Source organism: Caloenas nicobarica, chromosome 11 (assembly GCF_036013445.1).
Source record: "Caloenas nicobarica isolate bCalNic1 chromosome 11, bCalNic1.hap1, whole genome shotgun sequence".
Classification (NCBI taxonomy): Eukaryota; Metazoa; Chordata; class Aves; order Columbiformes; family Columbidae; genus Caloenas; species Caloenas nicobarica.
The window spans coordinates 5158163-5180362 of NC_088255.1; the positions used below are offsets into that span (position 1 = coordinate 5158163).

Here is a 22200-nt window from a genome sequence, read left to right on the forward strand (position 1 = left end):
TCCAGCCCCATCCCTCTGCCTCTGGTGCGGGGCACGAGGGTGCCTGCCCGCCTACCCTGTGCCCTCTGCCTGCTTTCTGCCCACTGTCCCCTGCCCGCCCCCTGCCTTTAGCCCAGCCTGTGCCCACCGCTCCTCCCCTGCCCGCCCCTGCCCACCTCCTGCCCGCTGCCGGCTCCGGGGCGGGGCGGAGCGGCGCCGAGCGGGCGGAGCGGGGCCGGGCCGGGCGGGCGCCGGCGGCAGCAGCGCGGAGGTAGGGCCGGGGCGGGGGGGCCCGGGAGCGGGGTCGGGCCAGCGGCGCCCGGCAGCCCGCGGGGGGCTGCTCCGGTGCTATCGCCCCCCGCGAGCCCGCGCCCCTCGCCACGGTGCCCTGCACCTCCCCGTACCCCCTTGCACGCCTGACCACAGTAACCTGCACCCCCCGTACCGCTTAGCACCCCTCCACTACCCCCCTGCACCCCTAGCCACGGTAACCTGAGCGCCCTCGTACCCCCTTGCACCCCTCCTCTACTCCTCTGCACCCCTACCTAAGCATGGTACCCTGCACCCCCGAACTCTTTTGCACCGCTAATCATGGTATGTTGCACTTCCATGCACTCTCAACCATGGTATCCAGCACCCTTCTGCCTTCTTGCCTGTGCTACCCCTGCACCCCAATAATGCAAGCACTGCACCCCTAAACACGGCATCCTGCCCTCCCCTTCCCCCACTGCCTCCCTAACCACAGTACCCCCGCACCCCTACCCATGGTACCCTGCACTCCCCACACCCCTAACCATGGTGCCCTCACACCCCAGCTGCAGTACCCCTGCACTCCACCGGTGCCCTTTGCACCCCTAGCCACAGAACCCCCCTGTACCCCCAGCCACAGACCCCTCTTGTAGGGTCTCTGCACCCCCTGCTCCCATACCCTCCCAGTGTTCCCCTTGACGCCTCCTGCTGTACCCCCATGTACCCCGCAGCACCCTGCATCCTCATGCTCCCCTAGCCACCCAGCACCCCTCGAACACCCAGTAGCCATCACCTTCCTGTACCCCCCAGCCCTTCTGTCCTCTGTCAGCACCTGGTTCCCCTTTACCACCCCCACTTCCCTGCACCCTCAGCACCTTTCGTTGCACCTCTCCTGCAACCCCTAAGCAGGCAGTGTCCCCCTTTCCTTACCTGCACCCCCTTACACCAGCAACCTGCCTTCCCTGCCTGCACCTCCAGACCTCAAACCACCAGGTAACCCCAACTACCACATGCTACTGCCCCTTACACCCTTCTTTCCCCCATTGCCCTCTTCCCCACCTTGTTATCCCCCTTTCCTCCCTACTAGCCCCCTACACCCCAGCTGCCCCTTCCTTGGATCTGACTCCACACCTGGGCATCACAGCTCGCCCTGGCACCGTGTTTGGGGCAGGAACATGCGCTTTGGGGTGAGGACGAAAGGATGACATGGGGCACACACCCCATCCTACCCCCGTACCCAAGTCGGGGAGACTTCTGTACTGGCAGCATCCCAGGACTCACACTGAGAAGACCTTTGCCCCATCTCGCCTCAGTTTCTGTGACAACCGAGCTTGCCAGTGGACTTTGGAGGGGCCGGTGGGTGATTAACCATCTTCCCGCTCTTCCCTCAGAACTTTGCAGCCCCGGCTCCTGCCATGGCACCTGGGAAGACTGGGAAGAACACAGGGGCCTTGGAGGACCCCTCAGTTACGCTTTTCCGGGAGTACCTGAGGATCAACACCGTCCACCCCAAGCCTGACTATGGTGAGGATGGGGGTGACAGGATGGGGAGCCATGTGGGGAACTGGCAACGCAGCTTTGCAGCTCTGGTCTTTGGACCTGGGTGCCTGAGTCCTCAGCTGGGGCTGTTTTGATTGTGGTGTTAAGGAGCAAACACCTTGGTGCCTTATCTCTACTGGTGCCTTTGGCTGGGACAGGGATGTCTCTGCACCCAGAGCTGCCTTTGCTTCCTCCAGCTCCTTGCCCTTGGGGCCACCCCTTTCCACAGTGCTCTGTTTCTGGGACAGATGCTTGTAGCAACCCCTTGTAGATGTCCTTCTGTTAATGTTTCCATCTTCCCACTAAAGTACATTGAGATTTCTTTATTGGTGAGGAGCTCCTAAATCTCCTATGGATGACCGTCCCCCCTGAACTTGCTCCATTCAGGTTTTATTTTTTCATGTTCCCCTAGTCCTCGCCCCAAAGGGATGGTGACAAGCTGCTCCTGTCCCTGCTCCTGACCACTACTTGTGCCAAGAACCTCCATCACCTGCCATCTCTGGTCACCTCTTTCCTTGGCCTGGGAGCCCTGGAGAGCCTTGGGGTCCCCGGGATGTAGCAGTGAGAGGGGAGGGAGATCCTGACATAACTCTGGGCATCCCCGCTCCTCCTCAGATGCAGCTATCCAGTTTCTGGAGCGTGTCGGCACCGACCTGGGCTTGACCTGCCAGAAAGTGGAGGTGAGTGAGGCAAGGAGTGGCCCTTGGTTCGTTCATCCATCCATCCATCCATCCATCCATCCATCCATCCATCCATCCATCCATCTGTGTCTGGGTCCTTAGTGACCGGGCTGTTCCCCTGCCACCGCCCCGGAGCTGGGCAGGAGTGAATCCTCTCTGCCTGTAATCCTCTGCTGACCTGAGCCCTTCCTTAAGCTGGTATTTGGGCTGGTCTCCGCTGACCTTTGCGGCTGCCTGTGCTATGATTAGCCGGGGACCTGGTAGGGTCATGTTGGCTGGGAACGTCTGTCCCGCTGGGCACCAGCTGTCCCAGGGGACTCCTGGGCACAGGGGGAAGACGGTGGATTTGTCCTCCCTCCTCCATCTGGCTTGCAGCCAGCAGCTGGCACCCATGCTCAGGCTGGCCCCGGGGTGCAGGCATGCCTGCTTCTGCTGCCTGCTTCTGCTGCCTGCTCTCTCCCAGTGGAGAAAGGGGTGACCTGCCAGGTGGCATCAAGAAACTTTTCCCAGGCTGGTGCTTTTTGGCTCTAGCTGGGCAGTCCCAGCCCCTCTGTCCCCAGCTGGGACTCCGGTGACATCCTGCCCTTGCTCCACAGGTGTGCCAGGGCTACGTGGTGCTGATCCTGACCTGGCCGGGCACCAACCCCCGCTTGCGCTCCATCCTCCTCAACTCCCACACTGATGTCGTGCCTGTCTTTGAGGTGCTGGGACAGGGTGAGGGGTGGGATGGGGACAGTGGGGAAGACAGGGGGTGGCAGGCGAAGAGGAGCTGGTTCCTGCCATGCCCGTGTGCCATCATGGCCACTGTCCCCACAGGAGCAGTGGACCTACCCACCCTTTGAGGCTGTGAAGGACTCACAAGGCAACATCTACGCACGGGGTGCCCAGGACATGAAGTGTGTCTCCATCCAGTGAGTGGAGGGCTCTGTGCTCACTGGGAAGGAAAGGAATGGGGTTACCTCTGAGTGATGCAGGACAGGATGCCACCGTCCCCAGGGTCCCTGGGGCTGAGGGTGCCACACTTGACCTCCTGGGGTAGCTCAGAACACACCAGTCTCTCTCGTCTGTGATACCCAGGCACCACCTTCTCCTCACAGGTACCTCGAGGCCATCCGGAGGCTGAAGGCAGAGGGAAAGAGTTTTGCCCGCACCATCCACCTCACCTTTGTGCCTGGTGAGTCCCCAGAGTGCCCCCTCTCACGGGGACAGGAGGGGCTGGCAGGTGGGTGATGCGCAGGAGTTCCCTGTGGTGTGCCAGCCTCTCCAGATTTGGAGCTCCCATAGCTTGAGGCTGGAGGAGTTTCCATGTCCAAGGACATCGCGTGCGCTGGTGGCACCCAGGCTGGCATGGAAGGAGGGCCGGGGTGCAGTGGGCGGGAGGATGCCCCGGTTCCTTCCTCCATGCCAGGCTCTCCCCCGCAGACGAGGAGATGGGTGGCTACAAGGGCATGGAGGTGTTCGTGCAGCGCCCTGAGTTCCGAGCACTCAACCTGGGCTTCGCCCTGGACGAGGGTGAGTGGTGGCAGAGCTGGCACAAGGATGTGTTCCCTCTCGGCTTGCACCCCTCTGCCTGTTGGCATCATCCCCTGGGCACTGGAACCCAGCATGGCTTCCAGGGACACCCTTGGGGGCTCCTTCCCCCAAGCAATGACACACGAGGTGCCAGCCTGGAGGGGAGATGCTGCCAGGGCAGAGCAGGGGGAGGCACGTCATGGCATCTCTGTGCCCCACTGACCCCAGCTGTGCCCACCACAGGCCTGGCCAGTCCATCTGACACCTTCAGTGTCTTCTATGGCGAGAAGAGCCCGTGGTGTGAGTAGCTGCATGCCCACCACCCCTTCCCTGCCTCCGCTGGGTGCTGGGGCACTGGTGCTGTCTCCGGCGTTCTGCTCAACACCTCCCTCTCCCCCCACGGCCGCAGGGATAAAGGTGAAGTGTGTGGGCAGCCCTGGGCATGGGTCTCGTTTCATCAGCAACACAGCAGCCGAGAAGATGGTAAGAGAGGGGGGTACTCAATGTGCCCCCTTATAGGGCTGCTCCTCATCCCTGCCCTTCTCTCCCCAGCACAAAGTCATCAGCTCCTTCCTGGCCTTCAGAGAGAGTGAGAGGCAGAGGTAGGAGACAGGCAGCGGGATGGTGGTGGCTTCAGTTCAGTCTGTGGAGGGGGCCCTTGGCAATCCAAGCCAGGCTCTGATCTGGTGCTGCTGCCCTGTGCCTCAGTTTCCCCATTTGAGGGTGACGGCAGAGTGGGAGAGCACTTCTCCTCCTCCCCGGGTAGCAGAAGGTGACTTTCCCTTGCATCCCCCGAGGCTCAAGTCCGACTCAAGCCTGACCCTAGGGGACGTCACCTCTCTCAACCTGACCATGCTGGAGGGGGGCGTCACCTTCAATGTGGTGCCCTCCGAGATGGCAGCTGGCTTCGACATCCGCATCCCACCCACCGTGGACCTGAAGGTGGGTGTCATGCTGGCCCCACCCAGAAGGGGAGTGGGTTGGGGGGTACCCCACTCACACCCCTCCTCTTGTCTCTACCTCAGGCCTTCGAGGAGCAGGTGGCCACGTGGTGCCGTGATGCTGGGGACGGTGTCACCTATGAGTTTCACCAGGTGAAGAATCTTGGCCACTTGGGCACATCATGCCCATCCCTCCCCTGCCATGTGCCCACCCCCTTGCCCCTCACCTGCCCTCTTCCTCCGTCAGAAATGCATGGACCAAAACATGACCTCCACCGAGGAGTCGGACCCGTGGTGGAAAGCCTTCAGTGGGGCCTGCAGGGACATGTAAGTAGTGTCCCAAGGAAGGGCAGGACCCTGGTGGGGACACTCTCTGCTGGGAGCCAGAGGGTTCCCAGGAGTCTTGGGTCATGGCAGAGGTTAGGAGGAGATGCTCTATGCCATGCCAGGACATCTTCTCCTGTCCCCCTAAAAGTGGTGGGATTCAGCATCCTGCAGGTGTCAGGGACCTTCCTGGCGTGGTCACTTTGCCCACAGGGTGGCAGGGGGACAGGGGACCTGGCTGCCCTGCTGCCCATGCTGACGTAGGGTCTTGCTTGTCAGGAAGCTGCAGCTCAAGCTCGAGATCTTCCCAGCTGCCACCGACAGCCGCTACATCCGAGCGGTGAGTGCAATGCCAGTGCCCCCATGGGTCCCCCACCCGGGGTGGGACCTGCAGCCCCCAGCAGGAGCAATGCCAGAACAGAGCGGGGCATGTGGGGGACCTCACCCTCTACCCTCCCCATCCCCAGGTAGGACACCCTGCTATCGGCTTCTCGCCCATGAACCGCACCCCGGTGCTGCTCCATGACCACAACGAGTTCCTCAACGAGCAAGTCTTCCTGCGGGGCATCGACATCTACGCCCAGCTCCTGCCTGCCCTGGCCTCGGTGCCCCCGCTGCCCGCTGAGGGCTGAGAGCCCTGGCGAGGGGCAGGACGGGGGGTGCCGAGCAGCGGGACGCGAGGCTTTACAAAGAGGGCGGGGAGTGGGCACAGCAAACACCAGCCAGCGTGCCAGGCACCAAGCTGGCACCATGCCACATTTGCTGCACTCAGGGCTGGCCTGATGGTGACACCTGTGCTGAGTGTCCTGGCTGTGCCCTCAAAACCTGGGTCCCAGCCACCCCCTGGGGGTTGTGCCCATCTTGCCCAGGTGCCACCAGAGCCCCATGCTTGGGTGCCTCCTGCCTTTCCCGGTGTCAGCAGTGCCTGCCCGTGTCCCTGTGCCACCTCTGGCTGTGCTGGCTGTGGGGTGAGGGGCTGGCTGGTGCCCCACACTGCCCGCTCGCACGTCGTCCTGCCTCCCTGCCCGCTTGCCGGGGGAGCTGGGGCCAGTGCCACCCATCCTTGCTGTGCACATCAATAAATCTCCTTGATAGCAGGGCCAGGAGCAGGCGCTCTGTCTATCTGTCTGTCTGTGGCGTTGCTGGGGGAGGTCTCAGGGAGTCCAGTCACTGCACATTTCCTCAGCACAGTGGGATCTGCTGGGGTGCTCCCTTGGGTTTGTCGGGCTGGAGGACGGTGCTGCGGGCAGGGTCCTGCCTGGGCAGGCTGTGGGGCTGCTCCTTGGGAGCCTCTGCTCCAGATCAGCTTGGAGGTGCCGGCAGGGGGCAAGAGCAGCCAGTGGTGCTGGGCTTCATCCTGCTCCCTACATCAGCGCCTGCTGCAGTGCTGCTCCCCCAAACCCTCGGGTCCAGGCAGGCAGTGTGCGGGTCTGGGCAGGCAGCCGCTGCTTATCTGCCAGAGCTGCCCGCAGGCTGCATCTCCTCCTCGCTCTTACCCCACCCTGTACTGCTCCCCAGCACCCAGGGGTGCTGGATCTGTCCCAGAGCCACCCTGTGGTGCCTGTCTCTGAGGTCTTCCCCAGGGAACCAGGGCAAGAGCCAGCCGAGGGCTCTAAGCCAAATTGGGGTAGTTTTACCCTGGTCGGTGTGGGGTGCGGGGTGCAGAGCTGCTCCATTACAAAAGGTTGGAGGTGAGCCAGGGCCCCCACGTCGTCCTGCCCTCCATTTTAATTAATAAAGCTGCCTCCACCCTGGGGATCTGGGGGTGATGAAGCTGCCCTGTGCCGGGCTGAGAGCAGGGATGAGGCTGGTGGGAATCCTGTATGGATTCTCTGACGTCTGAAAGGGCCATTCCTTGCCCATGCAGCCCTGGGCGAGGATGGCACGGGTGTGGTGTGGGTACCGTGGGGTCTTGCTGGCTGGGGTCCATGCTCCGGGTGCAGGTGAGCAGCCACCTTTGCAGGCAGACAGTGGTGGGTCCCTGCTGCCCTGTCCCCTGCCCTGTGGGTGCACCGAGGCTGTGTGCAGAACCCCATGCTCCACTCGATCCTGCTCAGCTCCCTTGCCCAACCGGCCTGGTGTCCTCAACTGGCCTGGTGTCCCCAGCTTGTCTGGCTGCTGACATGGGACCCAGGAGCCAGGTGCTTACTGGTGCTTGGAGATCACCCCACACTGAGCGTCCTTTTCAGGGGGCAGGTCTGCATGCCCTCTCCTACCCCTCCAGGAGGGCAAGGCTGGGGGACCCCAGCTTCCCCCTGCTTGCTCCCCATCTTCAGAGATGAGCTGAAGGGGCTGGTGGAGTTACTTCTTGGCGGGGGGGGCGGTGCCGCAGCAAAGCCTACACCGCCGGTGGCAGGCGACAATTTGGGGGCGTACCGAGCTCTCGGGCTCCCCCTCGGGGGCTGGGGCCGTCCCGCCCCTCACGACACCCCCCGCGCATCCCCGCCGTCCCGTGGGGTGTGGGGGGCGGTGGGGCCGGGCCGGGGCGTGCCGGGGCGGGCCGGGGGCGGTCGGATGGCGGCCTCATAAAAGCTCGGTGCCACCGGCAGCCCCGGCAGCGGCGGCGGGATGCGGCTGGGGGTGTCGGTGTGGATGTGCTGGCTGGGGGCTGCGCTGCTGGCGGCGGGGCGCAGCGCCCCCCGGCTCCGCCTGCCCTACCGCGGTGAGCCGGGCCGGGGGCACCTGCTGTGGGGTGGGGGCGGTGATGGGAGGTGTCTGCCCAAACAGGGGTGTTCTCAGCTCCGACCCCGCCGGGGTCGGGAGGAGCCCCAGATGTGGGCGCTGCGCCCTAAGTGCGGGTTTATGGAGGAGTTTTTGCGGGGGGGCACCTTGTGCTTTCGGTGGGTGGCTGCTCGGCGTTGTTCCCGCGTGGGAAATGGGACGTGGGGAGCCCCCGAGGAGGAGAAAAGGGGGGAGACGGGATGCGCCGCCCTGCTGCTTTCCACGAGGGATCGTCTCCCACGTGGAGTGGGGGGAAACTGAGGCACGGCGTTGTTCTGGCACCGGCATGCTTTGGCATGTGGATTGGGTGGCCGCTGCGATGCGTGGGTGCTCCCCTGGCGTGGGTATCCCCGTGGGTGCTCAGCACCCTGCCTGTGGCTGGGTGGGAGCCAGGTGGTATCTTAGCTGCCCCGGGGAGTCCCCTGGGTGCTGCTCAGCCTGGGCATCCCCAAGCCCTGCCGTGCTGGGAGGCAGGTGCTGGGGTGCCAGGGGGGCCCTTTGGGTGCTGTGCTGGGAGTGCTCGGTTTTAATTAAAACTCTCCCTGTGATCTTGCTCTGGCTCGCTGCATCCTCTGCTTTGCCAGCTTAATCCACCAGCTGCTTCCAGCCAAACTTGACAGGAGTCTGGAGTGCCCCAATCTCCTCCTTGCCTAAAAGCAATGAACCTGCTCTTAAAAAAAAAAAAAAAAAAAAAAAAAAATTGCATAATGCATCTCTTTCCTGTTCTCAAAGAGTGGAGACACCTGGGGCAGCCCAGCTCTCAGAGAGCCCTAGGACCTGTGGAGCACGTCCCTGTGCCAGGGGAGAGCTGCCACCTGCCTTGGTGTTGCCCGGGGGTCCCCTGGCCCTGGGGCACAGGCTGGCAGTGTCCCTGGCTCCGTACTGGGGCTCCCTCCCTGCTACATGGGGGAAACTGAGGCACGGAGTGGCCCCACTTACCCTGGGAGGGAGCAGGAGCCTGGGATGGCTCCCAGCTCTGCCCTGTGGTGGGATCAGTGCCCTCAGGTTGGGCTCGGCAGCAGGGCTGGCAGGTTTGGGGGCCTGGCAGAGCTTGGTCGTGGGGCTCAGGGTTTGGCAGGTATCTGATCTGCTCCAGCCCAAAGTCGTGCCATGCCGTTCCCCAGGTACAAGGGGCTCCCCAGGGCTGGGCGGGCTCCTCAGCCTCCCATGGGGCGGGAGCAACCTTTTGAAGCTTTTTTTCTTCTTCTTAAGCTGATTATTCTGTTCCTCTTCCAAATTGGAAACAGAAACTGAAATTTCCCATGAAACAAATTCTGCCACCGCCTTCTCCTTGGGGGAAGAAAAAGAAAAGGAAAATTTCAATTAAAACCATTAGACGCCTCTGAAATGAAAACTGGGGTGAACTGAAGCTGCTTGTGCTTAGCTCGTTGGCTTGGGCTGTGCATGGCTGGTGGCTCAACATTTGGGATGGCCACAGGGGAAGGTGTCATGCTGTGGGTGCAGGGGTGGCTGTGTCCCCACCACTTCTCTCTCTCACTTCAAGCTGCACTTTTCCTTCTCCTTTGACTTCCAGCAGTGGCTTGTATAAGAGGTGAAAGAGCATTTTACTGCTGTGCACCAGGAGCATCACAGCACAGCCCCGTGCCCCCCGAGCTCTCTGCTGTCTCCAAAGGACCTCCATCCTGCTGCAGTGATGCTTGGGGGTGGCTTCTGTGGGACCCCCACCTTGGGGGTAAAGGGATGCTGGGGATGGATGGAACATGGCAGGGTGCTGCTCCCTGGGAAGGGGAAGCCATGGAAGAGGAAGGTGCCCGGAGCCTGTGTAACCTGAGGCACAGGAGGAATTTGTCGGGGCTGGGGGAGTGGGGGAAGTCTTGCCTGAAACAATAAAAGGAGCTCGATGACTTTGCCAATGTTATTCTGAGCTGGGAAAATATTATTGCTGGGTAAGAATAGAAGGAGACGACAGCGTTTTCCTGGGCTGAGCCTGGTGATACGGGAGGACCCAAGATGCTGAGAGAGCAAGGAGAGGAGGGCATCCCCCTGGGACATGGGATGGAAGGGTGCCTGGTGCCAACTCTCCTTGCAGCACAGGAGTCTTCCCGGTGAGGATGGAGCCACTGGGGCTGTATCCCTCCACACCACCAGCATCACCAGTTAGGGCACTCGAACTGCCCTTGAGTGACTTGGTGGGGATGGGAGCTGTGAGTGATGGGGTGCAGGTGGCCATTCTCCCCTTGCGGATGGATCTTGCTTCCCTTGCAGGTCCCAGAAGAAGCATTTCCTATCAGGACGGGATCATTGTGCCACTGGCCACCTCCTCACTGGAGGTGACAAATGTCCCCCCAGCAAGAGCAGGGTTGGGTACCCCAGTACACTGGGCTGCTGGCCACTCTGCTTGTCCTACCACCACTTCCCCTCTCATGGGGACAAGCGTGGAGGATGCTCTGGCTGGGGGGTTTCCCGGGGGTCAGCAGTGGCAGCTGGCAGCCTTCCCCTGCACAGGGTTTCTGGGGACACGGCTGTGCTCATCAATGGTGCTTTGTCCTCCTCTGCCTGGCGGGTGCAATGGCTGGAACGGGGTTTCAGAGCCTCATGAAGCTGAGCCACTCCCTCTTGCCCTTTTCCTCTGCGGCAGCTGGGTGGGCGCCACCGTGCCGGGGTTTTCAGCTTGCTGACCCGAAAAGTCATTTCCCATTAGGAGCCAGTCATGCCACTGCCTCCACATCGTCATCAGTGTGAGGGTCCCCTCTGCATCCTGTGGGATTCAAGCTTGGACCTGCTTTGGAAGCCTTGATCGTCAGATCCTGTTGCTTTGGGATGTGATGTCTGTGCCAGGGATACAGTGTCCCTGTGCTGGTGCCTTTTTCCAAGCGCTGTCATTGTGCCATGGTGGGGAGGAAGCCTCCACGGCACTGGGGTCTGATGGTGGCAGTGACAGGCTCTGTGTGCCCATGGCATTGGCTGGGTGCCTCTTATTGTGTCCCCAGCCCACACCCGGGGAGGACAGGACCTGCTTTCTGCTCACCTCATGTCTACTCTCACCACCCTCCCAGGCTCTGTGCGGGCCCAGCCCAGGACTGACAGTGAGCACAGCCTTTGCCAGGCTCTTGCAGAGCCTGACTTGCTGTGGCACAGCCATGGTAGGACCTAGGGGTGGTTGAGCTGAACTTTGCCAGGGGTAAACTTGTCCTGGACCTTGTTGCCTGCTGGTTCTGTGGCTTTGTCCTTGCCTGGGAGGGAGAGCAGCACCCTGGGCTGGGGGAGGCTGGGATGCTTGTGCCTCTGGGAAGGGATGGAGGTGGGTGCTGTGCTTGCAGTGTCTGGGAGCAGCTCTTCTGCTGGCCCCGGGATGGCTCCACGATGCTCAGAATCAGCAGCTCAGAGGGACACTGCTGCCTCTGCACCCATCGCAGCCCTACACTCGCTCCCTGAGAAAGCCAGGACCCCTTGGTGACACCACTGAGGTGCAGGGCATCCTTTCACATTTCCCAAGCAGGTGTGAAGGGTGTTTGGAGGCTGGGAGGCCACATGGCACCTGCGGTTGTGTTGCCCCACTCTGTTTTCCCTTGCCACAATGCCTCTGTGCCACAGCATCCTTCAGTGGCTGGCCCTCAGGTGGAAAGGTCCTGGGGGTTTGAGAGGGCACTTACCTGTGGGATGTTATCCATCACTTTTCCTTCCTGTCCTCATGTTGGGTGGGCTGTGGGCTGGTGTTCAGGGGACCCCAGTGTGCGCAGCAAACAGAGGGACACAGTGGGTGCTGCCAGGGAGCAGGATGTCCCCCAGGCTCAAGGCAAGTGCTTGTGCCCATGGCCAGGAGGGAACATTTAAGGTGAGCAGTGCTTACAGAGCCCTGTGGGTCTTTGGGGCCAGGATGACTTCTCCTGACGCTTTCCTCCCTCTCTGGCAGAACTTTTGGGGACCAACCGCTCCATCCTCTTCTTTGGCCACCGAGGTTTCCTGGGATTCCGCTCCCTCTACTTGGACGAGTACCGCGACCGGCTCTTCATCGGGGGGAAGGATGTGCTCTACTCACTGCTCCTGGATGGGGCCAGCGTGGATGCCAAGGAGGTGAGCTGGGTCCTGCTGAGCCCCCCGGGGTCTCTGTCCCCACCCTGCCACCCTGTGCACCCCTCTCCGCTCTGAGCAGATGCTGCCTGGCTGAGCCAGGTGAAGCCACCCTGAAACAAGACCTGTCCTAGGGATGGCCCTGTCTCAAGTGCCACAAAATGCATCTGAAAACCTGGACTGCCTGGCAAGGGAGGGCTGGCCTTGGTGGCTGTGGGCAATTAGCCAGCAATTAACCATGGTTGGCAGCCAGTGGCGCAGCCCACTCCTGAGTCCTGGGTGCTGAGACCTCACTCTCCTGAAAAGCTGTAATGGAAACAGTGAGTGCTCCCCAACCCCATCTGGGTATCCCCTTCATAGGCCAAATATACAGCTGAAAGCCTGCAGAGACAAGGAGCTAACAGCATCCATCACTGCAACGAGCTGTGCCAGGACTCAGCTGGAAAAGCCTCCAGACCTCTCCAAGCCTCTTGGTGGGAGAGGTGACAGACAACAGAGACAACAGCACTGATGCTGAGTGGTGATTGCCCTCTTCCTTCACCCTCTCCTCTTCAACTTCTTGTTTTTTAAACGTGGCTCTGGGCCGTTTCCAGCAGCAGAAAGTGGAGAAGGAAATGAGGTGCCCTCAGCGTGCTGGGTCACTGCAATGGGGTCAAGGGCTTGTGTACCCAAGCTGCCCCCAGTCCAAGAGCTGCTGAAGGCTGTGAGGGACTTGGACTCCATCGCTCCATACTGTCCCCATACCACCCACAAGTCCCCGCCTTCCAGGCCAGCTCCGGCCATCCCCAGTGTGACCCCTCCAAAACCAGCCCGGCTGTGGGCTGTGACCACTGGGGTGCATTGCCCAGGAGGGTGGGTCCTGCTGGGGCTCTGAGGAGCTGCTGGTCCCTCTCTCTGCCCCTCTCTCCATCCCCGTGCCATCAGCAGCCAGGGGACGTGTATTTGCTGGGCTGGGCCCTTGCTGTCCCCGCTTCTGCTCCAACAGGTCCTTTGTGTTTCAGATCTACTGGCCTCCCCTTCCAGGGCAGACAGAGGAGTGTTTTCGGAAGGGGAAGGACCCAAGGGTGAGTCTCGCCTATATGTGCTCTGCCCTGAGCTGGGGGGGTTCCCTTGTGTGCCAGGGCTGTGCCATGTCACCTCATGGGAGATGGCCCTGGGGGGGTCACAGACCAGTTAATGCGAGAGCAGAGCAAGGGACCATCCTGGTGCATGAGGGGAATGAGGCAAGGATTTGGTGACCAAACCTGACCATGCGAGATGCTTGTGCTGGGCTCTGGAAATCTCACCTCTGAGGCTCTGCTCAGCCCTGTGACTGCAGAGCTGGGGTTAGCATGTCCCAAACATGGCTGTACCAAGTGGGCAGCGATACCCGGGCTGGGAGACCCCAGCTTGGAGGCATCGAAAGCCCCATGCTCTGCTCCAGACCCCAACAACATGATCTGGCCCATCCTGGCCTCCTCTGATGGTGGGAAATGTGTAGCTGACTCAGGTTCAGTGACCTCGCTCCCCAAACCTTGCCCCTCTTTGCACCCCCCTGTCCGATATGAAACAGGACTATGGCGGGGAGAAAGTCCCCAAGGCTCTCCTGGCCCAGACGAATTGCTCCCGGGACTCCCCTTCCTGCTCCGTGTGTTTATTTTACAAGCTCTCACGGACAGATTCAAGCCGGGGCAGACTTGACTTTTTATTTTTCTTGAACATATATATTTTTTTTAGACGTGCTATTTTAGAGGCTCTTTGCAAAGGGAAAATAAACAGCGGGGAGGCTGGGAACCCCCGGGGCGGCTCGGCGGCGGTGTTCCCAGCAGACGAGGGGCCTCGTGTCCCGCCGAGGGGGACGGTGCGGGCAGGCAGGGCTGGCGCTGGCTGGGGGGAGCTCCCAAGCTAACAGTGGTGAGGCCTGAGCAGAAGGATGAGAGCCCTTTCCCAGCAGGAACTGCCAGGACAGAGGTGGCAGGTCTGCAGCCCAGGGGCTGCCACTGCTGCTGGTCCCTGGTGGAAGGGGACAATCCCAGACAGTAACAATTGGGGCTGTTCTGGAGACAGCCGAGGATGCCTGTGGGTATCCGTCTTTGTCTCCTGCATTTCCTCCTTTTGTTTCATCCCTAGCGTGAGCAGGAACATGATGGGGAAGGATGTCCCTGCGTCTGGTCACGTCCTGGGCGCTGGGAAAAGGAGGGTCCCCCAGGGGACTGAGTGTAGGAGCTGCCACCAGGAGATGGCTTGGCAGGTGACCTTGCTGCCCTGTGGGCTGTGTGATGGGGGAGCACACGGGTGTCTCTGGGCAGGAGATGCGCAGGTACCGGCTGGGCCATGCATGGTTCTCCCAGGGATGCTCTCAGCAGCAGGAGGACCAGTGAAAAGCCCCATCCTTTTGCAATGGGATGGAGTCTCCCCAGGTGAAGTTGGTGCCAGCCCTGTGGGTGGGTGCAAGCTGCCACCTCGCACCCCTAGCATCAGGGTGAAGGCAGAGAGCCTGGGTGCAGCCCAGGGAGCCAGGACTGGGGTTCACCCATTGTTGTAGGGCCTCAGGCAGAGGCAGGGAGCTGGGGGTGGGCATCAAGCCCCCTGTCACTCTTTCCCGCCCCTGCTCTTCCCCCAGACCGACTGTGCCAACTATGTACGTGTGCTGCACCCCTACAACCGGACCCACCTGCTGGCCTGCGGGACAGGCGCCTTCCACCCCGTCTGTGCCTTCGTCTACGTGGGGCACCGCGGTGAGGTAGGGCAGCACCGCGGTGAGGTAGGGCAGCACCGCGGTGGGTGCCCACTCTGAGCATCCCTGACAGGACACCCCGGGGAGGTAGATCCCCACCTTCTGCCTCCTTCGTGGGAGGCTTTGGGATGGCATGGGGATGCTGGATATGGTGTTCACCTCATGCTGAATACTGGGAGGGTGTCAGGAACCAGCTCCCAGTTGTCTCATCTCCCCTACCTTTCTGGCCTGGTATTGCCTTGCCGGACATGTCCCCTGGGGCTGGTGTTCTGCCAAGGGCTGTGGTGTGGGTGGGGTTTCCTCCTCCCCCAGCTCGTTGCTCACAAATCAGGTTGGCCGGGGTAGAAAGGCATGTCCCCCATCCCCTCCTTGCAGCCGGGTGCTGTGCAGGTAGAGCCAACCCTGCCCATATCACGGTGCCTCTGGCCGGGCGATGGGTGGCCGTTGGGGCTGGCGGGTCGCTCTGGTTGCTGTGCATCCCCATTGCATCAGCCTTGCCCCAAAAAGCACGGATCCTGCTCCCAGATTATCTCTTTGGGAGTGCTTGGGCTGTGGATACAGGGAGGCAGGGACCAGCCCCAGCCCCTGTGTGCCCAGGCATGGCCGGGGGACTCACCTGCCTGCTCCCTGCCCGCCCCCCTTGCCCAGCACACCTTCAGCCTGGAGCCCGCCAGCGTGGAGCCCGGCCGGGGCAGGTGCCCGCTCGAGCCCAGCCGCGCCTTCGCCAGCACCATCATCGGTGGGTTGTGTTCCTTGGGAACCAAGAGCCCTTGGGGTGCTGGGACTGGGGACGGTCCCCGTGCCAGCCGGGCTGGCTCTCAGCCCCGCGGCGGATGTCTTTGCCAGGCGGAGAGCTGTACGCTGGCCTCACCGCAGATTTCTTGGGCCGTGACCCAGGCATCTTCCGCAGCATGGGGACCCGCTCTGCCTTGCGCACCGAGGTGGACCAGCGCTTATTGAATGGTAACGGCTCCCCCTACCCCTCTATGCCCCCAGCCGGGCTAATGCTGGGGACCAGGAGCCTTGAGCACCTGCTGGCCATGGTGTGACATTCCCTGTGCTGGGGAAAAGCACTGGGGCAGTGTGGCCTGGGGGTTCTCCTGGCCCCCATCCAGCCCTGGTGTGGTGCGGGGGTCTGGAGGCAGCAGCCATGCCCTCTCACCCCACCTGATGCAGCCAACTCCCATTTGTAGACCCCAAATTTGTGGCAGTCCACTTGATCCCAGACAATGATGACAAGGACAATGACAAAGCCTATTTCTTCTTCACGGAGAAGGTGGTGGAGGCGGACAGCAAGGAGCATGCCATCGTCAGCCGGGTGGCACGGGTCTGCGTGGTGAGATGCTGGCAGGGACTGCGCGGGACAGGGATGTGCCAAGTCACAGCAGTGGCCCTGATGTTCCCTCTCCCTGCAGAACGATGCTGGAGGCCAGAGGGTGCTGGTCAACAAGTGGAGTACCTTCAACAAAGCCCGGCTAGTGTGCTCCGTCCCTGGCCCTGGTGGCATTGACACTCACTTTGACGAGCTGGGTAAGGGGTGTGTGGAACTAGGGACATCACTGGGGGTGCACCCTTGGTTGGTGGCTTCAGCAAGCTCCTGGGCTTCCAAAAGAAACCCCACAGCTTGGGTTTCTCATCCCCAGAGGATATCTTCCTGCTGAGGACGAAGGATGGGAAGAGCCCGGAGATCTACGCCCTCTTCAGCACCGTCAGGTGGGTGGGTCAGCCCTAGTCTCTGGGGACATACAGCTACAGCCACCTAACACCTGCCCTGTCACTGTCACCACACGGCTGGTGGCTGTTCCTCAACCTCCCCCAGCTCTGCTCTGCTTTGTACGGAGACGTCAGCTCTCCCATGTTCCCCACTGATGCCACTGGCTCTGAGTGTGGCTCTGCTCACCCCATCCACTGTCTCCTTTCAGCCACGTCTTCCAGGGCTCTGCTGTCTGTGTGTACCGCATGGCTGACATCCGGGAGGTCTTCAACGGGCCCTTTGCCCACCGGGAGAGCCCCCACCACCAGTGGGGCGCCTACGAGGGCAGGGTGCCCTACCCACGGCCTGGCGTGGTGAGCGACTTTGCGGGCCACCACGTCCCCTTCGCTCCTCCGATTGCTCTTCTGGGGGGGTGATGGGGCTGATCCTCCATCTTCTAACCTGCTGGGATGGGGTCCCTGTGGAACCCACCTGGGATGGCTGGGGAGCGAGGTCTGGCAAAGGGGTGAAGGAGATGGATCCCAAATGGGAAGGCAGGGAGGGACCCAAACCAGCTCTGTGGGGTGATGGAGGGGGAAGGAGGGTGCTGTGGTATCCAGGGCTGAGTTGGTCCCCTCTGGTCCCCACAGTGTCCCAGCAAGACCACCAACCAGCCCCGGCGGCAGTTCGGCACCACCAAGGACTTCCCTGACGAGGTGCTGCACTTTGCCCGCGCGCACCCCCTCATGTACAAGCCCGTGTACCCGCAGCACCGCCGGCCCCTCCTGGTGAAGACCGACCTGCCCCACCGCCTGCACCAGCTCGTGGTGGACCAAGTGGAGGCTGAGGATGGGCAGCATGATGTCCTCTTCCTTGGGACAGGTGAGCAGCAGTAACAGTGTGCAGGGAGGAGCCCCAGCGCTGGGGTGGGCACAACGCAGGGGTGTGTGATGACAGGGTGCTCACACCTCCACCCTCCTCCTCCTCGTAGATGCTGGTTCAGTGCTGAAGGTGGTGGTCCTGCAGAAGACAAGCTCAGTCACAACCGAGGAAATTGTCCTGGAGGAGCTGCAGGTTTTCAAGGTGCCATTTGCTGCTCTGCATGCAAGGGAAGGGGGCAGCGGGGTGGGCTCAGGCTGGGGACATGGGTATGGATGGAGGCTCAGCACTGCCACTGCACTATTGGGCACTGGGAGGTCTTAGGGCTGTGAGGGCAGAGGGTGGCTGAGGGTGTTCTCACTGTCCCCAAAAACATTCCCAGTGCTCCCTCAGAGCTCTGGCAGCTCTGAATGAGCTGGGCTCTCCACGATGAGGCTTTCACCAAACTCACACCCGCTCGCCTCCCCTGCAGGTTCCCGTGCCCATCACCCAGATGGAGATCTCCGTCAAACGTGTGAGTATGGATATGGCTCAGCCATGGGGCTGGGCACATGGCAAGTGACCAGGAGGGACTGAGTGGTTGTCACCAGCCTCTCAAAGCCCACATGGTGCTTGCCCTGGGGGGTCCCAGCTGGGGCTGTGCCCGCGGGGGCTGCGGCATCACCATCCTGGTGCCGTTCCCCCAGCAAACGCTCTACGTGGGCTCCAGCCTCGGGGTGGCCCAGGTGCGGCTGCACCGGTGTGAGACCTATGGTACAGCTTGTGCCGAGTGCTGCCTGGCCAGGGATCCCTACTGTGCCTGGGACGGCACCGCCTGCACCCACTACCAGCCCTCGGGCAAGCGCCGCCACCGCCGCCAGGACATCCGCCATGGCAACCCTGTGCACCAGTGTCTGGACCAGAACCTGACTGGTGAGAGACTGGGGGGGTCCACAGGGCTGAGGAGCTCATCCAGGTGTCCCGAGATGTCCAGGCATCCCCAGCCCTCGCCAGACAGAGGGGCTTGTGGCCACAGAATCATAGGCTAATTTGAGTTGGAAGGGACCTTCAAAGCTCATCCAGTCCAATCCCCTGCCGTGGGCAGGGACATCTTCAACCAGATCAGGTTGCTCAGAGCACCATCCAGCCTGGCCTGGAATGTCTCCAGGGATGGGGCATCCACCACCTCTCTGGGCAACCTGGGCCAGTATTTTACCACCCTAATTGTAAAAAGATTTCTTCCTCATGTCCAGCCTGAATCTCCCCTCCTTTAGTTTAAAACCATTACCCCAGGTGGGCTGGGGCACCCTTGTCTCTGTGTCCCTTAGACCAAGGGTGCTCCAAGAGGAGGTGGGTATTGTCTGTCCCCAGGGAGATGGGGAGAAGGGGCCTGAAGCCACATAGTGGCCCTGGGCGGGGGATGACACCTGGGTACGTGGAAGCCTGGCTGTGCCCTCCCCATGAGCCTATGTCTGTCTGTGCCGCAGTGGATGATTTTGAGAGCGTTGAGGAGAAGGTGCTCTATGGTGCGGAGGAGAACAGCACCTTCCTGGAGTGCACCCCCCGTTCCCCGCAGGCCACCGTGCAGTGGTTTGTCCAGAGACCTCCTGACGAGCAGCGGGAGGAGGTGAGGCTCGCCCTGTGCCTGCTGTACTCCCCCTGTGAGGACACAGGGGGGATGTGGGGCCAGATCTGGACCCCCCCCGCCCCAACCTTGCGGTGGCCGACAGGTGAAGACAGATGAGCGGATCCTGCAGACGGAGCAAGGGCTGCTCTTCCGCAAGCTGCACCGCCATGATGCTGGCATCTACTACTGCAAGACCCTGGAGCACGGCTTCACACAGACGGTGGCCAAGACAGCCCTGGAGGTGCTCACCAGTGAGCAGCTGGCACACACCGTCCCCCGGGGACGGGGGGACGAACCCCTGCGCCCACTTTGCTCCGAGCCCCGGCTGGTGCCGCAGGCTCCCAAAACCTGGTTCAAGGACATTATGCACCTCATCAGCTCCCAAAACCTGCGGCGGGTGGAGGAGTACTGTGCCCGCCTCTGGTGCGGCAGCCGCCCCCACCAGCGCAAGAGCAAGCTGGCCCACACCAAGCATGCCCTGGCCGGCGTGGATGTGGGCAGGAAGGGACGGGCAGCTAAACCCCACGGGGAGAAAAACCGCGTGCCCCGGCAAGCAGTGGCTACTTAGGGCAGGGAAATGGCTGTGGGGTGGCTGGGGGTGAGGACAGGCTCCCCGTGCTGCTGGTGGCCCCGGGGGACTCCTGTCCTGGCGAGTGCCTTTCAGTGGGGCCAGCCCCGTCCCTCTGTCCCCCCAGCTGCGGTGGACATGATGCCAGGGCTGGCTCCCGGGCAGGTCCCTGTCACCCTTGGTGGCTGCAGGGCCATCTCCGAAAGGGCCAGTGTGGTGGGACGCATCAGCCCCACGGCTGGGTGCTGCTGTGGGTGTGGGGTCACTGTCACCGGGATGGGCTGGGGCTCGGCAGGCGCGGTGCCACTGCAGTGCCATCACCCCGGGAGCTTGCTGGCTTTCCACAAATAAAGAGCACGGTGTAGGGGGAGCGGCTGACAGCTCCAGGCTCTTTCCACAGGGCCTGGGAAAGATGATGCCTGCTCTCATGGGGGCAAAAACCTGAGAATCAGCTCTATCAGCTTCCATGCCCAGGATGAGCTCCATTGTCCACTGCACCTGGGGAGCGAGAGCCATGTCGTGTGTACCCAGGGGGACAGGGCTCCCCCCAGCCCTCCCTGTGGCACCAGGATGTGCTCAGCGGTGCCAGCCTGTGTGTGGGTCCAGCTCCCTGCTTTCTCCCAGCACCCCCAGCCACAGACTGTTTTAGGGCTGGGCAGGATCAGGGAGGAAAGCAAACGGCTGGGGGCAGGTTAGACCCGTTCCTGGGTAAACACGGGAGAGGCACCGATGCCAACACTGTCAGTGTGCCCAGGTGGGAGCGGGGACATGCAGAAGAAGGTGGCTCCAGCGCAGTTTGGGGGGGCTGCACACCAGCCTGGGTGTGTTTCTGGCGGTTGGTGGCCCTGCAGGGCTGGGTGGGACCAGGCTGGTTTTGGGGGGGCCTGGATGCTGCCTGGTGGAGGTAAACCAGCCTCCAGGGCATCCCCCAAACGCAGGGGTTGGGGGGGTGGGAAGCCCCCGCAGCTGCCAGCACCATCCCAGGCTGCCGGCAAGGTGCTCATTGGCTTTTCTCACCCGACATGAGCTCACTGGCCTCAGTGGTCAGCGCGGGGCGATAAGGATCTCCCCCTTCCTGAGGCTGGGCAGCCCCACACAATGGTGTGAACCGCAGTGCTGCCGGGACCGGCATTGTTCGGAGGCAGAGGAACGGGAAAGAAAAATAATAATAATAATAATTAAACACCCTAAATAGCTCGCACAAAGCCAGGTCATGATATCATCCCTCCTCCCTGTGTGTGCGCATGTTTGTGCTGCAGCAGCAGAGCACCACGGCTCACTGCGGTGCTTTTGATGGGGGCAAAGTCCCCTGGCAGCGTTGCTCTGTCCCACGGTGCACCCGTGGAGATGAGCTGCGGCTCCCAACCCTCTTCTTCAGCTCCTTGTCCCACCTCTCTGCTAACCTAGGTCACTGCATGGGGTGTCTCCTGGGGTGGGAGAGCTGCAGTGGGGCTGGCGGGTCAGGACACATCCTGCGGGGAGGGGAGCAGAGCTGGCAGCATGGATTTACAGGCCAGACTGGAGCCAAGCACGTGGATTTGGTTAATTGTGAGCCTAGGGGGTGCAGAGGTGATAAGCAACAAGTAGAGACAAGGAGGGACAAAGAGACAGAAGTCTGATTCCTCAGGGCCTGGATTTAATGGCTCTGGAGCACTTGCAATGAGTCACGCCGCAGAAACGCCTGCGCCCTGCTGCCTCTGAGTGACCCCCTGTGCTCCGCAGAGCAGGGGCTGGGCTGCCCATCCTGGGGGGGCAGCAGGAGGGGTCCCGGGGCCTCTGCTGCCTGCGGGACCTGTCCCTGAGCTGCGGCAGAGGCTGGAGGTGACACCAGGGCCAGCGATGTTCCAAACGGAGCAGGAATGAAGAACAGAAACCAGCCGCAAAGGGCCTTCCCATCCTGGTAAACCTCTGTAAATCTCTGCAGCTGCTGAACCTGTCCCTTCTGGGTAGGTTTACATCGGCAAGGCTTGAGAAAGGCTTTTGTCACGGGCTCTGCACAGCTCACGTTACAGCCATGTCCCTCGGGATAACCAGCCAACAGAGGCAGCCTCGGTCCCTAGAAATTTCCAGGGGCTGAATGGACGTGAACGTGTCCTCACCTGCACAAGAGGGGTGGAAGGAGACAGCTTTGGTGGGCAGGTATAAGCACTGTTGCGCCCCATATCCTCTGCACGAGGGCAACAAGCCCTGCCTGGGCCTTGGTGCTGCTGGCCAAGTCCCATCCCTGGGGCAGCGCAAGGCGAGGGGAGCGCTGGGGGACGGGCCGTGCGTGGGAACGGCCGCAGAACAAAGCTGTGGGGCGGGGGGACAGGAGCAGCCATGGATCCGGCTCCTATTTTTAGCCACTTCCTACGGAAGAGCAGTGGAGGGGCGCCCGCTCGCCCAAAGCCACGTAAGCGGAGCTGCTGGTGAAACAGAAATAAACTTAACAGCAGCGTCGGTTATACTGTTAAGCGGCATTCTTTATTTTATCAGCACTGGGGAACATTGGGGATCATCCTCCATAAGTGCTCCAACGACCGGATGCTCTTGTGTTGCTTATAGTCGCATAATTACTACACATGCATTACAATTTTCGAAAATTTTGATATACTAACAAATAATTGATGATGTTAGTTATAATTTAGTTTCTTACTTAATCTATTAATTATTAGTTAAATATAAACTAAGAACGCTGCTTCTAAACAATGTTAGTACTTAATCTTCTGTCTCCCTCTTGTCATGCGGAAGGATCTAAAACTTGAAAAATATCCCCTCGATT

General features: G+C 61.4%; 2 protein-coding genes across 5 annotated transcripts; both read left to right on the plus strand.

The window, feature by feature from the left end:
- Nucleotides 1-150: 150 nt before the first annotated feature.
- Nucleotides 151-6324, plus strand: ACY1 (aminoacylase 1). Of its 3 annotated transcripts, none has more exons than XM_065642717.1 (15): nucleotides 151-250; nucleotides 1620-1752; nucleotides 2383-2447; nucleotides 3044-3148; nucleotides 3264-3358; nucleotides 3545-3621; nucleotides 3870-3959; nucleotides 4203-4259; nucleotides 4369-4442; nucleotides 4512-4561; nucleotides 4757-4901; nucleotides 4985-5053; nucleotides 5148-5227; nucleotides 5504-5564; nucleotides 5692-6324. In XM_065642717.1, the coding sequence occupies exons 2-15, from the start codon at nucleotides 1644-1646 to the stop codon at nucleotides 5854-5856; spliced, it is 1242 nt and encodes a 413-aa protein (XP_065498789.1). In that variant the 5' UTR covers nucleotides 151-250; nucleotides 1620-1643; the 3' UTR covers nucleotides 5857-6324. The 3 variants fall into 3 exon arrangements, with proteins under 3 accessions (XP_065498789.1, XP_065498788.1, XP_065498787.1); XM_065642716.1 differs by lacking the exon at nucleotides 151-250 and adding an exon at nucleotides 1149-1221; XM_065642715.1 differs by lacking the exon at nucleotides 151-250 and adding an exon at nucleotides 1316-1415.
- Nucleotides 6325-7792: 1468 nt separating this feature from the next.
- Nucleotides 7793-20621, plus strand: SEMA3G (semaphorin 3G). Of its 2 annotated transcripts, none has more exons than XM_065642788.1 (16): nucleotides 7793-7886; nucleotides 11820-11980; nucleotides 12979-13041; nucleotides 14580-14699; nucleotides 15342-15432; nucleotides 15540-15656; nucleotides 15887-16029; nucleotides 16109-16223; nucleotides 16337-16406; nucleotides 16616-16760; nucleotides 17037-17268; nucleotides 17378-17469; nucleotides 17738-17779; nucleotides 17952-18177; nucleotides 18732-18871; nucleotides 18975-20621. In XM_065642788.1, exons 1-16 carry the CDS (start codon nucleotides 7793-7795, stop codon nucleotides 19437-19439), a joined length of 2316 nt encoding a protein of 771 aa, XP_065498860.1. In that variant the 3' UTR covers nucleotides 19440-20621. The 2 variants fall into 2 exon arrangements, with proteins under 2 accessions (XP_065498860.1, XP_065498859.1); XM_065642787.1 differs by having other exon boundaries at nucleotides 7795-7886; nucleotides 15291-15432.
- The last annotated feature ends 1579 nt before the right edge of the window (nucleotides 20622-22200 follow it).